The 11959-nt window shown below is 46.0% G+C and overlaps 1 protein-coding gene across 1 annotated transcript; it reads right to left on the bottom strand.

Moving 5' to 3' along the window:
* Positions 1-1959: 1959 nt before the first annotated feature.
* PICK1 (protein interacting with PRKCA 1) lies at positions 1960-11672 on the bottom strand. Its single transcript, XM_009332641.1, has 12 exons — positions 11580-11672; positions 10686-10797; positions 10070-10198; positions 9880-9946; positions 8476-8565; positions 7987-8040; positions 7825-7887; positions 7344-7477; positions 6451-6543; positions 5412-5462; positions 3786-3930; positions 1960-3522 (listed from the first exon to the last, which is right to left on the bottom strand). Exons 1-12 carry the CDS (start codon positions 11618-11620, stop codon positions 3278-3280), a joined length of 1224 nt encoding a protein of 407 aa, XP_009330916.1. The 5' UTR covers positions 11621-11672; the 3' UTR covers positions 1960-3277.
* Between the last annotated feature and the right edge of the window lie 287 nt (positions 11673-11959).

Raw genomic sequence — 11959 nt, 5'->3', positions numbered from 1 at the left:
AGAGGACAACCTTCCCTGGCATGCTTAAACCACTCTTAATCTGCTTTAGGACTGGATCTCTTATAAACACCCCTGGCCAAAGCCCTTTCTTCCGGTTTCCTGAACTGCTTCACCTCAAAGGCCCCGGGGGAACCTGTGACTATAGCGAGGGATCAAAAACTAAGCAGAGGGCTACAGGGGAGGCAGCTCATGGGACCATCAAAGCAGGTGTTTCATTCCAGACCAGACTGACTACAAATTAACAGGTAATGGGGGAAGCCTGCAGGACCCGTAAAGCCATTTAAACCCAGAGGGGGAGCAGGGACATGAAGGAAAGGGTTTCATTCTAGATGCTCCCAAGCAAAGAGCAGTAAATGATGAGCAAAATAAAGCTGCTGAAGAATGTCAGCTGAAGAAGAGACATAAGAACTGGAAATTGGAGGCGAGAAGGTAAATCCCATGGGGCTGTGCCCTGTCCCACCATGGCTAACACCACCGTTAGCTCTGGTTGTGAGCCGGTCACAGCGGTGACTTTAGGCTTTTTCCTGCTCAAACCCACTTAGAAACATCCCAAATCAGACTAAGCACCACGACAAACCCCAGATGCAAAGCTCTGGGAGAATGAGAAGCAGCAGCAAGGGTGATGGAGCCCTGTAGGCATTCATTCGCTGCGCCACAAGCTTGTTCTCCCCTCCCCACAAGGTAAGATCATTGTTTCTGCTCTGCTCGACCAAGTTGCTCCGCAGCTCTTTCTCCAGCAACCCCCCCCAAATCCCCGTCCCCCAGGCCGGCTTTTCCTTATTCACCAATACCCCCTCCAAGAAGCAGCTCACAACTTCCCAGAGGTCCAAGGTCCACAGCGTGAAAACAACTGCCCTTGTCAGCACCAGGCAGGTCACTAGAACAAGGTCCCCTCTGTTTCCTTGTCACCCGCCAGCATTTCCCACTGAGCCTCCCGCTCTTCGATCTTTTCACAGAAGCACATAAAAGCCCTTAGGGTACAAGATCTTGCTACAGATGGTGCTGTAGGATACCCAGACCTCTTCCTTCCCCTCCACCAGCCGGGCTGCAAAAAAACCTGGCTACTACGCGGCCTTCCGCTTTGCCTTGTTGGCTTTCAGGCAGGCTCCGCTGAAGCGTTTTCTCCGTTCCTCTTACCTGCTCCCTATTTTGGCACAACAAACAGCTCTGAAAGAGGATCAGGGACTTAAGCATCAGCTCAAGCTTGTGATGCAACAGCTGAGCTGTGTGGAGAAGCTGGCCCTGGAGAGGTGCAAGGATGCCACCAGGCAGGATTGAGGCAACTGGTGGCTTTGCAAGGCTGGTGTTCCCCTGGGAAGGTGGTATTACGTAGAGGACTGGCCTTGCTACAGCATTGATAAGCCGCCTCCTCTGGAAACCTGTGCTGCAGTGACCACTGCAGCTTGGCATAGAGATTATCCACCAGTACGAGCAAGAAAAAGAATGGCCAGCACATGACACCCATCTTCCCATCATTATACTTTAAGATTAAAACCAATGGAGGATGAGCAAACACATCTGTCAAGAAAACCCATGAAGGACAGGAAACGAAATGTCACATTTTTCTTTATTGGAGACAACAGTCAGTATATCAGCGTCCATTTAAATCTTCCAGAGCAGCCTGACCATGGATGGCTTTTTTCCAGGCACCCACAGAGACGACGAAGCTCCAAAAACAAATCAAAGAGAAAAAACAAAACAAACATCTCGATCATAAATTAATGCCCTTAAATAACTTCTCTCACTACCACTAGAATGTAATGACAGAGAAGTCAAAACCCTTGCCTCCGAGAGGCACGCCACTCCCGGCAGCTGTGCTGCCCGCTCAATCTCATTTAGTGCCATCTGCATCGGGGATCGGCCCACAAGGGCGGAGGGAGAAGAGAGAAGGAAGGAGGAAAGAAGCAGCCTCACTTACCTCGGTTTTCCTTTCCCTCCTTCCCTTGCGCTGGGGAACGGGATGTTAGCTGCCGCTGGCCCAGAGGCAGCACAAAATGGCCGTGCAGAGAGGAGAGCGGGGGGCGGTAGGAGTGGTACGCCACTCACGGACGGCACTCAAAATCTCAAAGTCCCTGCCTGCAGGCCATGTCTTCCCCTCTCCACAAGGCTTCCTCTCTCTCCTCTCTAGTTTAAGGATGGGATGTCCCCTTTACGGTTCTAAGGTGGCTCCTGCTGGCACCTGCACAAGGAGAGAGTGCGCAGGACTGGCTGCACAAGCAGCACGTTTGGTTATTGTCCATCGCAAGGAGCCGTAAGAGAGGAGGACGACGGAAAGGAAATGCATGCAGCTTTGCTGTTATTCCCAGGAACCTGTCTGCCTCAGACAAGTACGTTCACCTCGGCACCTCTGCCGAATAGGAGGGCTCCTTCCTGAGCCGGGTCCCTCCTTCCCGCAGGGAAGGGCAGAGCCACATCCTGCAGGATTCTAGCCCTGGGGTGCAGCTACGGAGTGTGCAGACAGTGCCAGCTGTGCAGGAGCTCAGCGACTGTGAAGACAGATGGTAGCCAGGGGAAGAGACTTCCAAGTCTTTGCGGCAGGGCTGCAGCAGCTCAGCATGCCAGGCAACTACTTCCGCCAGCCCCTGCTTCGAGAGCTTCCCCCAGCCCCTCGGATGGGGGGGTGATCAGATCACACGTACCACCACCAGCTCTAGGCATCAGTTCGGACTTGCTCCTATTTCTTAAGAACAGTGGCGCAGAGAGCTGGGAGCGGTGGGAGTGATCGTGCTACAAAAATCGGTCCTGCAGCTCACGGGGACAGGTGGAAGAGGCGGAGGAAGCTTAAAACAGGCTTAAAACAGAGAATGGGAAGCTTGAAGACAGTGAGCAGTGGGGTGAAGAAAACAATGCTGGTGCTAACACTTTCCCATGGCACAAGGGGAGGACAGAAGGGCCTGTTCTTGCCATTTGTAATCATCTCCAGATGTTTAACTGGCTTCCACGTGCCAGAGGGGAGCGGTGCACCCAACACACTCGGCAGTGTCCTGTCTGTACACAGAGTCACATGGCGGTGTGGTAGGGGATTTTCCTCCCCACACCTCAGTACCCGAGTTAGGCAGCAGAAGTCTCTGGAGGAAAAAGGAATATCCGGGCAAACAAGCAAGGGAAGAGAGAGGAAAGCAGAGGTTGGTCCCAATCCAACCAGCCACCCCCACCCAAAGCAGAGGAGGAATCCCAGGCTGGACATACACAGAAAGTCACGGAGGATGAATTGCCATGTGAAATGCATGTTTTTATAACAGTCTGCAAAGTCTTTCCTCTGGCCATGCCGGCACACTCAGGCATCATCAATGAGCTTTTCACCATTTGCATCCTCCTTCCCGCTACCCTCTCTCTCGCCTCCTCCTTCTTCTTCTTCTGCCCCGTCCGTGTATGTGTCCTTCTGCCCATAGTTGAGAGTTGTGCGGGCAAGGTCCACCTCAATGGGAAAGACATCTGCATCTCGGAGCACGGCGTAGCAGTCATCGTAGTACTTGGACATCGTGGAGACAAAACGCTGGAGCTGGAACACGATGTCTTGCACTGTAGCGGAGACAAGTTGGGAACAAATCAGGCAAACCCCCCTTCACAAGCAGAGCATGAAGGCTGTGATCAAGCCTCCCTCGCCAGCAACAGTTACAGCCTCCTACGCATTAACCCCTTCTGGCCTCTGAGGGTGGATCTCGGGCACAGCCACAGAAGGGTTCTTCAGCAAAGACTTCTGAGCTGAGATGGAGGAGGAACATGAAGGCCAAAGCCATGTCTGCCTGACCCCTTCAGGTGCTGGACACGGCAGTGGGACTCACCATGTTTCTGGTCCAGGAGCTCTATTTTCTCTAGCACGTCCTTCCTCATCTTGGCAAAGCGCGTGCGAGCCTCCTGCCGGCAACGTAGGATAAGGCGGTATTCATAGTTCCCAGTGCTGACCCGGTAGAGGGGTTCACCCAGAGCCTGCCAGAAACATGGCGCCATTTTAGAGACTCCCACAACAGCGCTCGTACACAGAGTTTGCCTACCGACGCGGACTCACAATGACCTTGGGTTATTACAGCCCTCTCAAGCTCACTGGAACTGCAGTCAGGAAGCACGAAACATTAGGAACATTGAGCCACGTCAACAAACTGGCAGTCGATGGGGCCATTTGAAGGCCAAATACACGCCAACCATGGTAAAGAAAAGCATCGCTACTAAGCAAAGGCAGAAGGACAGGCACCTTTCAACCCAGCATGGAGAAGTGAATGGCTTCTTATCTGAACTATTAAGACAGGCACTATGAACAACAAGTCTATGGTCTGAGGGATATATTAGTTTATATCAATCACACAAAAAATTCTGCCCTCCTCTGCGAGCTTCTCCCTGTATGGATTGCGTAACATATTACACATCTACACAGGAAACCCTGTGGTATCTACAACCATCCAGACACAACGCTGGAAGCCAGTAGGTAGGGACCTGTACGTTGTCCCACAAAATAATTTTGAGAGAAAGGGGTTAGATCTGTGAGCAAAACAGCATTCTTCTCTTGCACCTGTAAACATAACATACATAAAAATCCGTGTTAGGGACTATGGCTTGGTAATGCACGCTGCACGTGCCAAAACCCAAAGATGTTACTCTGCTGGGCAAGACTAGGATTCTCTCCTTCCCATTTAGCGGGAAAGATATAATTAAATGTTATGTCAGGAAAGTTTTATTCCTTCCTGGCACTGGGAATTGGGCATTCCAAAAATTCAAATCCCCGCTCCGAGATCAATACCTAGGATAAAACAAGATCTTACTTTTATGCAGGGAAACTGGGCATGTAGGGGACACCTTTACCATCTTAAACAGAGCTGTTAAGGATTAGCTGTAAAACTCTAAACCAGACAGCAAACTGTTACTGGAGAATGTTGACAGTTTGTTTTTTTTTAAGTCAGTCTTCTGATTTAAAATTACCTATTTTTAGGAAAACCCCTATTGTTCAGAGAGATCCTTTAATCAGTTTTCCTCAACTACAAATGCAGCTTTCTCATGCCTTTTGCTAGAGAAGCTAAACCTCCATCTCTCAGAAACAAGTCCAGAATTAATAAGCTGTACACTACACACAAATGGAATCTGTGAAGATAACACCTTAATCCTCCTTACACAAGTTAATATTACTTAAACACTGAGACAGGCAACCACTGAGCAAACAAGCTGCAGAGGAGATATCTGGTCCCTCTCCTATTCCACAGCACCAGTGATTCATGACAGTTATTGGCAGTTTCCTAGGTAGCATTTAAGGATCTCCAATTTCTAATACGTTAAGAAGAAATGCGTGTAGTTCTTGGGATGTATTCACTAGTTTGGGTGCACACAGGCACACGAGCGCTTCTCCAATTACAAGGCAGTGTGCACAGGGAAGCTGCAGAAACAGAGTATGCAGTTGTCACTGCCACAGTACTGGTACTCACAATGCAGCTGTACTCTTCATCATCCATCTCTTTGACTTTCAGGCAGTAAGACTTTGCAGGATTTAAAATAAAAAAGAAAAAAAGCAAAACAAGAAGGAAATATTAAGAATTAGAAGCAATTTCACCATCACCCACAGCCACAGGGTTGTACCATTTCAAGCCTTCCCTCAAGGCTGCAGCTAGGGGCACGGGGGAAAGCACAGCGGGATCAGAGTATATTAAACATCCCAGGTGGAAAGAAAGTCTATTTAGAGAAAGATGGGAAGAGAAAACGGTGGGGGAGAGAGAAGGCGCTTATTATTTATATTACAGGAGCAAATACCTTAGGCAAGTATAACCTAGTAAGAGAAAATTCCCGTGTTCATCTACTGTTTGGAAAACCACAGTACCAGAAAAGTATGAGGAGGGAATAAATAAAGAGGAAAAAAAAGATGAATTGTGGGAAGGCCTGATGTGGAAAGAGATGCTGCCATATTCACTTGCCTTAGGGCTGCAGCTGCAAATACTCCTCTCAACTGGTAAAAGGAAATAGATTCCTACAGTTATAGAACAGATGCACTTAACAACCCTACCCTTTTTGGGTGTAGAAAACAAGGGGTGAGTGAAATGGAGGAGGAAAAAAAAGTCATGGTCTAAATGAAAGCAAATATGACTTGACAGCTGTTTACTTTGGCTAAAGAAAGACTATCCAAAACTACCTGAAAAATATGGACTGGAGGGCTATTTAGAGGAGTTCAAGAGCATAAGTTGCATAGGAACTCTTTGCAAATAAATCAGAAAATTAATTCAGTCGTGTAGAAAATGAGTCATTTGGATTCTGGGAGATCTTTCTTACCAGTGAGAACTGTTAGGTTAAAAGCAGGTGTCTGAATCTGAGTAATCTGGCAGTAGACAAAGAATGGGAAAAAATAATGCATCCTCGCATGGATTGTGGAAGGATGGATACGTGATCATATAGGCTATATGTGCCTTTCAGGCTATGATTCTATGAAACTTAATTTCAACCAGCACTTAAAAAAAAAAAAAGCAAGCGGCTCACCAAATATTCAAACTTGACATCCAGGTATTTTTTGATAGTCAGCCTTGTGTCAGGAATGGCTTTATTCAGATACGTATTCAAGTCAGTAAGCATCTGCAAGGGAAACATCCTGTTGCTGAATGTAAGATCAAAAAACACGACTACAATTCATCAAGTGCAACCTTCTAACCAGCACAGGTCATGAGACTACCTCGAGTTAACTGTTTTTTGAACTAGAGCATATTTGAAAGAAAATGTTTGATCTTGACTCAAAATTGCCATGGTTAGAGCACCCATTACTGTCACTGGCAAGCGGCTCCAGTGTTAGAAATGCATGCTTCACTTCTAGTCTGGATTCATCCTCTTTCGACCCATCTTGTTTCACTTTCAGTTGGTGCTGGAAACCGCTCTCCCCGATTCAGAGGCCCCAGTGTTGTCCATCCAACGTGGCACTGAAAGTGGTGCCCAAATCAAGATTTAATCCTCTCTTTGCTAAACTAAGTGGACAGACCCCCTGCAGGCTCTCACTTAAATATATTGATTGAAATCCTTAAATATATTGATTGAAATCCTGGACTGCTTATCTAAACTCTTTTAAATTTAGTGATATTTTTTAATTATGGGTACCAATATCAAGGAAAGGGCTCTAGGGATGCCTACACTGATCAAACTACCCTCTCATCCCCAAAAGAAAAGGAGAGAAATATACTCATGTGCAAAAGTCAAAGGGACAAGATTGATATATTCACTACGTTACCTCTTAGGTTCTTTACGAAGAGAGTTCCCTGAAGGAAAGCAAAGACAGTTCTTCCCAAAATGAATGATTTATAAAACCACACCTTCAAAGACACGCTTCTGTCTTTCTAGATTCCCCTCTTCTCCAGACCCTTTAGTCCTACGGTTAAATTCTTTACCGGCTTAATTGTTTTCAGAAGGTGAATCCCAAACTTCTCAATGTTGCGATGGGCATCAGCAAATTTCACAAAGGCTTCACTGGCAGCTGGTTGTGGCTCCCGTACACCAATGACAGAGAAAACGTCTCCAAATGCTGGATAAGGGTAATAAATACAAACAGGTGAAAGAAGAGGTCGACCCTGGAGAAGAATCTTGCCTCCAGTATTACAACTCCTTCCCATAACCTTGCAATTAGCTGGGGAATGATGCTACATATTCTCTAAAGACCAGAGGTTGGCAGGCCATTTCTTCAATGTCTCATGTGAAAGACAGGGCCTGCGTTAGCACCATGACCGCTACTGCCAGGAGAGCAGCCCTCCCCAGCTCATTTCTGCAACACTTAGTTTTCTTTGAGTGAGGGAATCACGCGTCTAAGTACTGACTAAAACTCCTGAAACTGGAGGTCAAAGATTTCTGCTCCCTTCACTCAAGGTTCTTTACCTCTGTGTGTCTGGGATAGCTCAAAGAAAGCCCTGAGAAGACTCTTGGTGTGCTCTGTCAAGCCTGTGATGGAAGCCAGAAAAAACATTTAAGTCATTTCACTGAAACATAACGGAGGCATCCTTCTCTCCCATCTGGTGTCTGACGGAAGACACAGTTTACCTTTGTATAACTCTGCGGTCCTTTCCAGTTCCTCTAGTCTCTTCACTAGTCCATCTAGATGGAAACAAGAATCAGAATACAGAATTACAACAGTCAAATCCATGACATGGTTAAGACTTGGACCGACTGGAAAAACACCAGTTTCATATTTTTGGTTCAAATTTCTCTCACCTCTAAAGCCAGTCCCCTGGTCCAACATGGGAAGCTTTTAAAATAACTGCCAACTAGTTTTACAGTGTGGTGTCATCACCTATCAGCATTCAGTAAGTGGGTCCCACTTTAAATTAATTTGACCTTAGCTAACATTTAAATGGCCCCAATGACAGGATATATCACTCAGGAAGGGCAGAGGCAATCACAACAGTGAGGTATAGCAGAAGAAAAGAATTATGAAGGAATAGTGTGGACCATGCAAGTAACTATAAAAAGTTGGTAAGCACAAGAGGGTGAGTGTTCCCTTAAGAAAATGTCCTCCTGGACAATACTTACCATTGCAAAGTATGGCTCGGCTTAACCCCAGGGCATCCGCTGTCCCTGAGCTCATGTTCTCTACCAGTCGATGCTTCACCTTCTTCAATACTAAAGGCCAAAAGAGAGTTGCAAACCAGGATCAGGGTCATTTCTATGGGCGTGAAAAGCACACTAGCATACTTCACCACTTTCTCGGGCACTGAATAAACTGGCCAGCCCGAACTTAACTCACTATTGAGGTAGCGAGCAGAAAAAGAATACCATAGAAACTAGATGTTTGGTCCAGCCGTGCATAGCACATCTTCTATTTTCTGTCTGTTCTGCTCTCACATCTTATATACTTCAATCCATAGAGCTGCAGCACTTCTTTTGGAAGACTATTCCAGTAAATCACTTTGCTATAAGCTACCTATCATGATATTTGGAACTAAACTTTGCTTATGCTACTTGCTGTATTACTTCAACTGAAGTCAGGAGATGAGACTGAAAGCAAGACAAATAGGATTTAATGCTCAAAGTTATCCCTTCGCTTACTTTTGTCTTTTGGATCTTAGTTAAACCCTTTTGTCACCCCTTGATGGAATTCCTTTCTGTCTTTGGTGGTCATACTCTGCAAATTACTAGAGACAATCATGCCCTCTTTGGAATCAGATGACTCAGCTACATTTATTTAGAGGCAAACTTGCAGGGGTGCCAAGTGCCTGCAGCTCCCAAGAACTCAGCTGGAGCCACAGTGTTCAACATCCCTGGAAAAATACCATATTCTCACCGCACTTCTGTTTCCCCAGAAATCCATCTCAGTCCTCACCATTTTCCTGAACCCCTGTCAATTCATTAGCACCTTAATCACCATGAAAAGAAATGAAAGCAAAAGGGATAGATTTTTTAGGAAAGTGAAAAAGGTAGACCATATAATAGAGACAGCTGTGTAGGTTTAGTTCAAAACACACACTGTGTTTTAGAAATAAAGCCTCCCCTCTCTCCTATAAAATTTATGGTTGTACAAAACTCAGTGTAGATAGGCATCACTGTTCTCCAAGGTGAGAAACGGCAACCAGTGTTTTTCAATAGACGCCTTTCTGTGTACAGCTGAAACTCTCAACAGATCAGCATAACTTACATGTATTTAAAATAAATAAATTAAATTATTATCTAGTTGAGTTTCATCATCCATGCTAAACACAGCACAGAAAAACAAGCCTCCCACAACAGCAGTCAAGCCTCAATTTGACTTTCAAGACTATTTCAAGAAGTCAGGGAAGGGTTTTTTTAAACCTGTAATTCTCTTTGACAGTATCCATCTGAAAATGACTGAGTTAAGAGGAAGAACAGAACCAGAATTTTACTTTGGTTTTAGCTGGTACCAATCTTTCACCCCTCCATGTCACTTTAACACTCTAGGGAGAAAGAAACCAGTCTTACCGATATCCAAAGACTTGCCCTGCTTTGGGTCGGCCTGAAGCTTGTTGTAGTGAATCGTCACTTCTCCCTGTAGAAACAGCAAATCCAAAACTGCTGTGCTGGAAGCAAATAGCAGTGGCTTCCTTTACCAATGGACAACAAACTGTAAACTACAACCCACAAGCTCCAGTGGCCCCCTCCTACCTCTCACCTTTACCATCTGTATCATCTTGGCCACCTCCACCTTGGTCTTCCCTTTGACGGACTTCCCATTCACTCCTGTGATTTCATCACCAGCTGCTACGGTGCCATCTAAGGCTGCTGGAGTGTTATCAAATACCTAGCGGAGAGGAGAAAGAGCACGGGTAGTCTGGAATCAAGAGGAAGGGAAAGGTGAATGCAGGGCTGAAGGACAAAAAAGGGACAATTACATTCCTCCTATTTAACTCAGTTGTATTTTGTTCAAGGTGAAGTCGCAGTTTTTCCCCTTTCCTAACCAAGAGGTGGGCTGACCGTCTTGTTCTCTCAGGAAGTTCTTGCCTCCAGGACGTACCTCCTCAAGCGTAGGATTTCTTGATGTTGAGAATGTCACACCGTTCACCTGTGAACTCTAACATGCTCTCCAAGGAGAAGGATAATTTCAGAAGTCTTAATTTAATTCTTCCACACCTATTAGGTACTAGGGTAAGGAAATCTTATTCACTGGAAAGTGAGATGATGTTTCCCACTTTGAGAAAAACAAATAGCAAAGGACTCTCCACGCTTTCCATCTCTCAGGCCAACACTGTTTTACAAAGATGGTTTATTCTTCTTCCCCGAGTGCCCACCTGGACAATGTAGAGACAGGGGCAGTACTGTGCTCCTCCCCCAATGCTGATGCCAATCAGGTTCTGAGAGTCCTTCTTCAGGGTCACTGTCCCAGGTACAGTGGGGATCCCCCTGGAATGAGAAAGGGGGACTGAATAACTGAACACGGTAGGCAGAGCCGCACGCGTGTGAAACAACTCTGGCATCTGAGTCGATACAAACTGAAAACACAATGGGCACGGCACATTTGAATTCATCACATTATCTCTGCCACAGAGTCTATCATCACGGGCCAGCAGAAAGACCTTCTGGGCTAACTTTTTTGAGACTGCATGCAAGGATTCATGGTGGGAGAGACACCCTCATCCATTGCTAGGCACCGAGGAAACGCTACCATGTTTTAGAGAGTGTTTCATCTGCTCTTAGTGCTGGAGTGAGAGGAAAACTTGCACAGCATAAATGAGATGCAAGACAAGTGCTCCATGCTAAATTAATTGCTAATCTCATCAAACCTTTTACTTGCTCAGGAAATGCCAGTGTTCTCCTCCTTACAGACCTAAGGAGCCCAGAGTTTCTCTCCACTTCTTGGCTCTTATTATCTTTCCTCCATTATAAATATTTTTTTCTCTGGCTAAGGTCACGAATTTACAGAAGATTTGTCAGCACTGCTTTGCAACCAGAAATGCAGGGCAGTCATTGCAGAGCAACAGAAAGCGTTCTCCTTTGCTCACCAGCACAGCGATGCCTCGTCCCCAGTCCCCAGACGAAGCAAGAAATCAGGACTGAACAGCAAGTCTGACTCTTCAGCACACAGCACCAGGAGCAGGTAAATTTATCCACTCCCATTAGGCCTTGGCTGCAAAGACTATTTCTATTGTTAGCAAAAAACAGGAAAAGACAAGCGGAATACTCACAGCTTATCTTCCTCGATATCATAGTCCAAATCTGCAAACATTGTCTTGGTTAAGTGGAGCCTGTTCGTCTGAAACTGCTTAGTCCAAACTCCCTGGGAAGAAAGAACAGAATAAACCCCAATAAACCAGTGAGCTCGCTAGAAAACCGCAGAGAATCAACCTGTCACCTTTGTTGATCCCCTTCTCCTTTTTTATTTGAACATCACATCGTGGTCTCTGTTCTTGTATCAAAGACGAAAAACATGTCAAGTGTCTCTGATTCTCTGCTCTGAATGAGACAAGAGAAAGTCCTCCAGTCTGAACGCTGCGTGTTTCAAAACCCACACATGTGCAGTATTTCCAAAGCACAGAACAAAACGTGGTCCTTTCTGGAAGCTGCT

This window comes from Pygoscelis adeliae, unplaced genomic scaffold (genome assembly GCF_000699105.1).
Source record: "Pygoscelis adeliae isolate BGI_AS28 unplaced genomic scaffold, ASM69910v1 Scaffold399, whole genome shotgun sequence".
Taxonomy (NCBI): Eukaryota; Metazoa; Chordata; class Aves; order Sphenisciformes; family Spheniscidae; genus Pygoscelis; species Pygoscelis adeliae.
The sequence above is the reverse complement of the archived record's forward strand: the minus strand, read 5'-3'. Positions and strand labels throughout refer to the sequence as shown.

Excerpts from the sequence above, each read along its gene's own strand:
- PICK1 (XM_009332641.1), bottom strand. The coding sequence starts at position 11,620 with ATGTTTGCAGATTTGGACTATGATATCGAGGAAGATAAGCT. Across the intron at positions 7,888-7,986 it reads GACCGCAGAGTTATACAAAG|GCTTGACAGAGCACACCAAG; the intron begins GTAAACTGTGTC and ends CTTCCATCACAG. Across the intron at positions 6,544-7,343 it reads TTCTGAAAACAATTAAGCCG|ATGCTTACTGACTTGAATAC; the intron begins GTAAAGAATTTA and ends TTTCCCTTGCAG.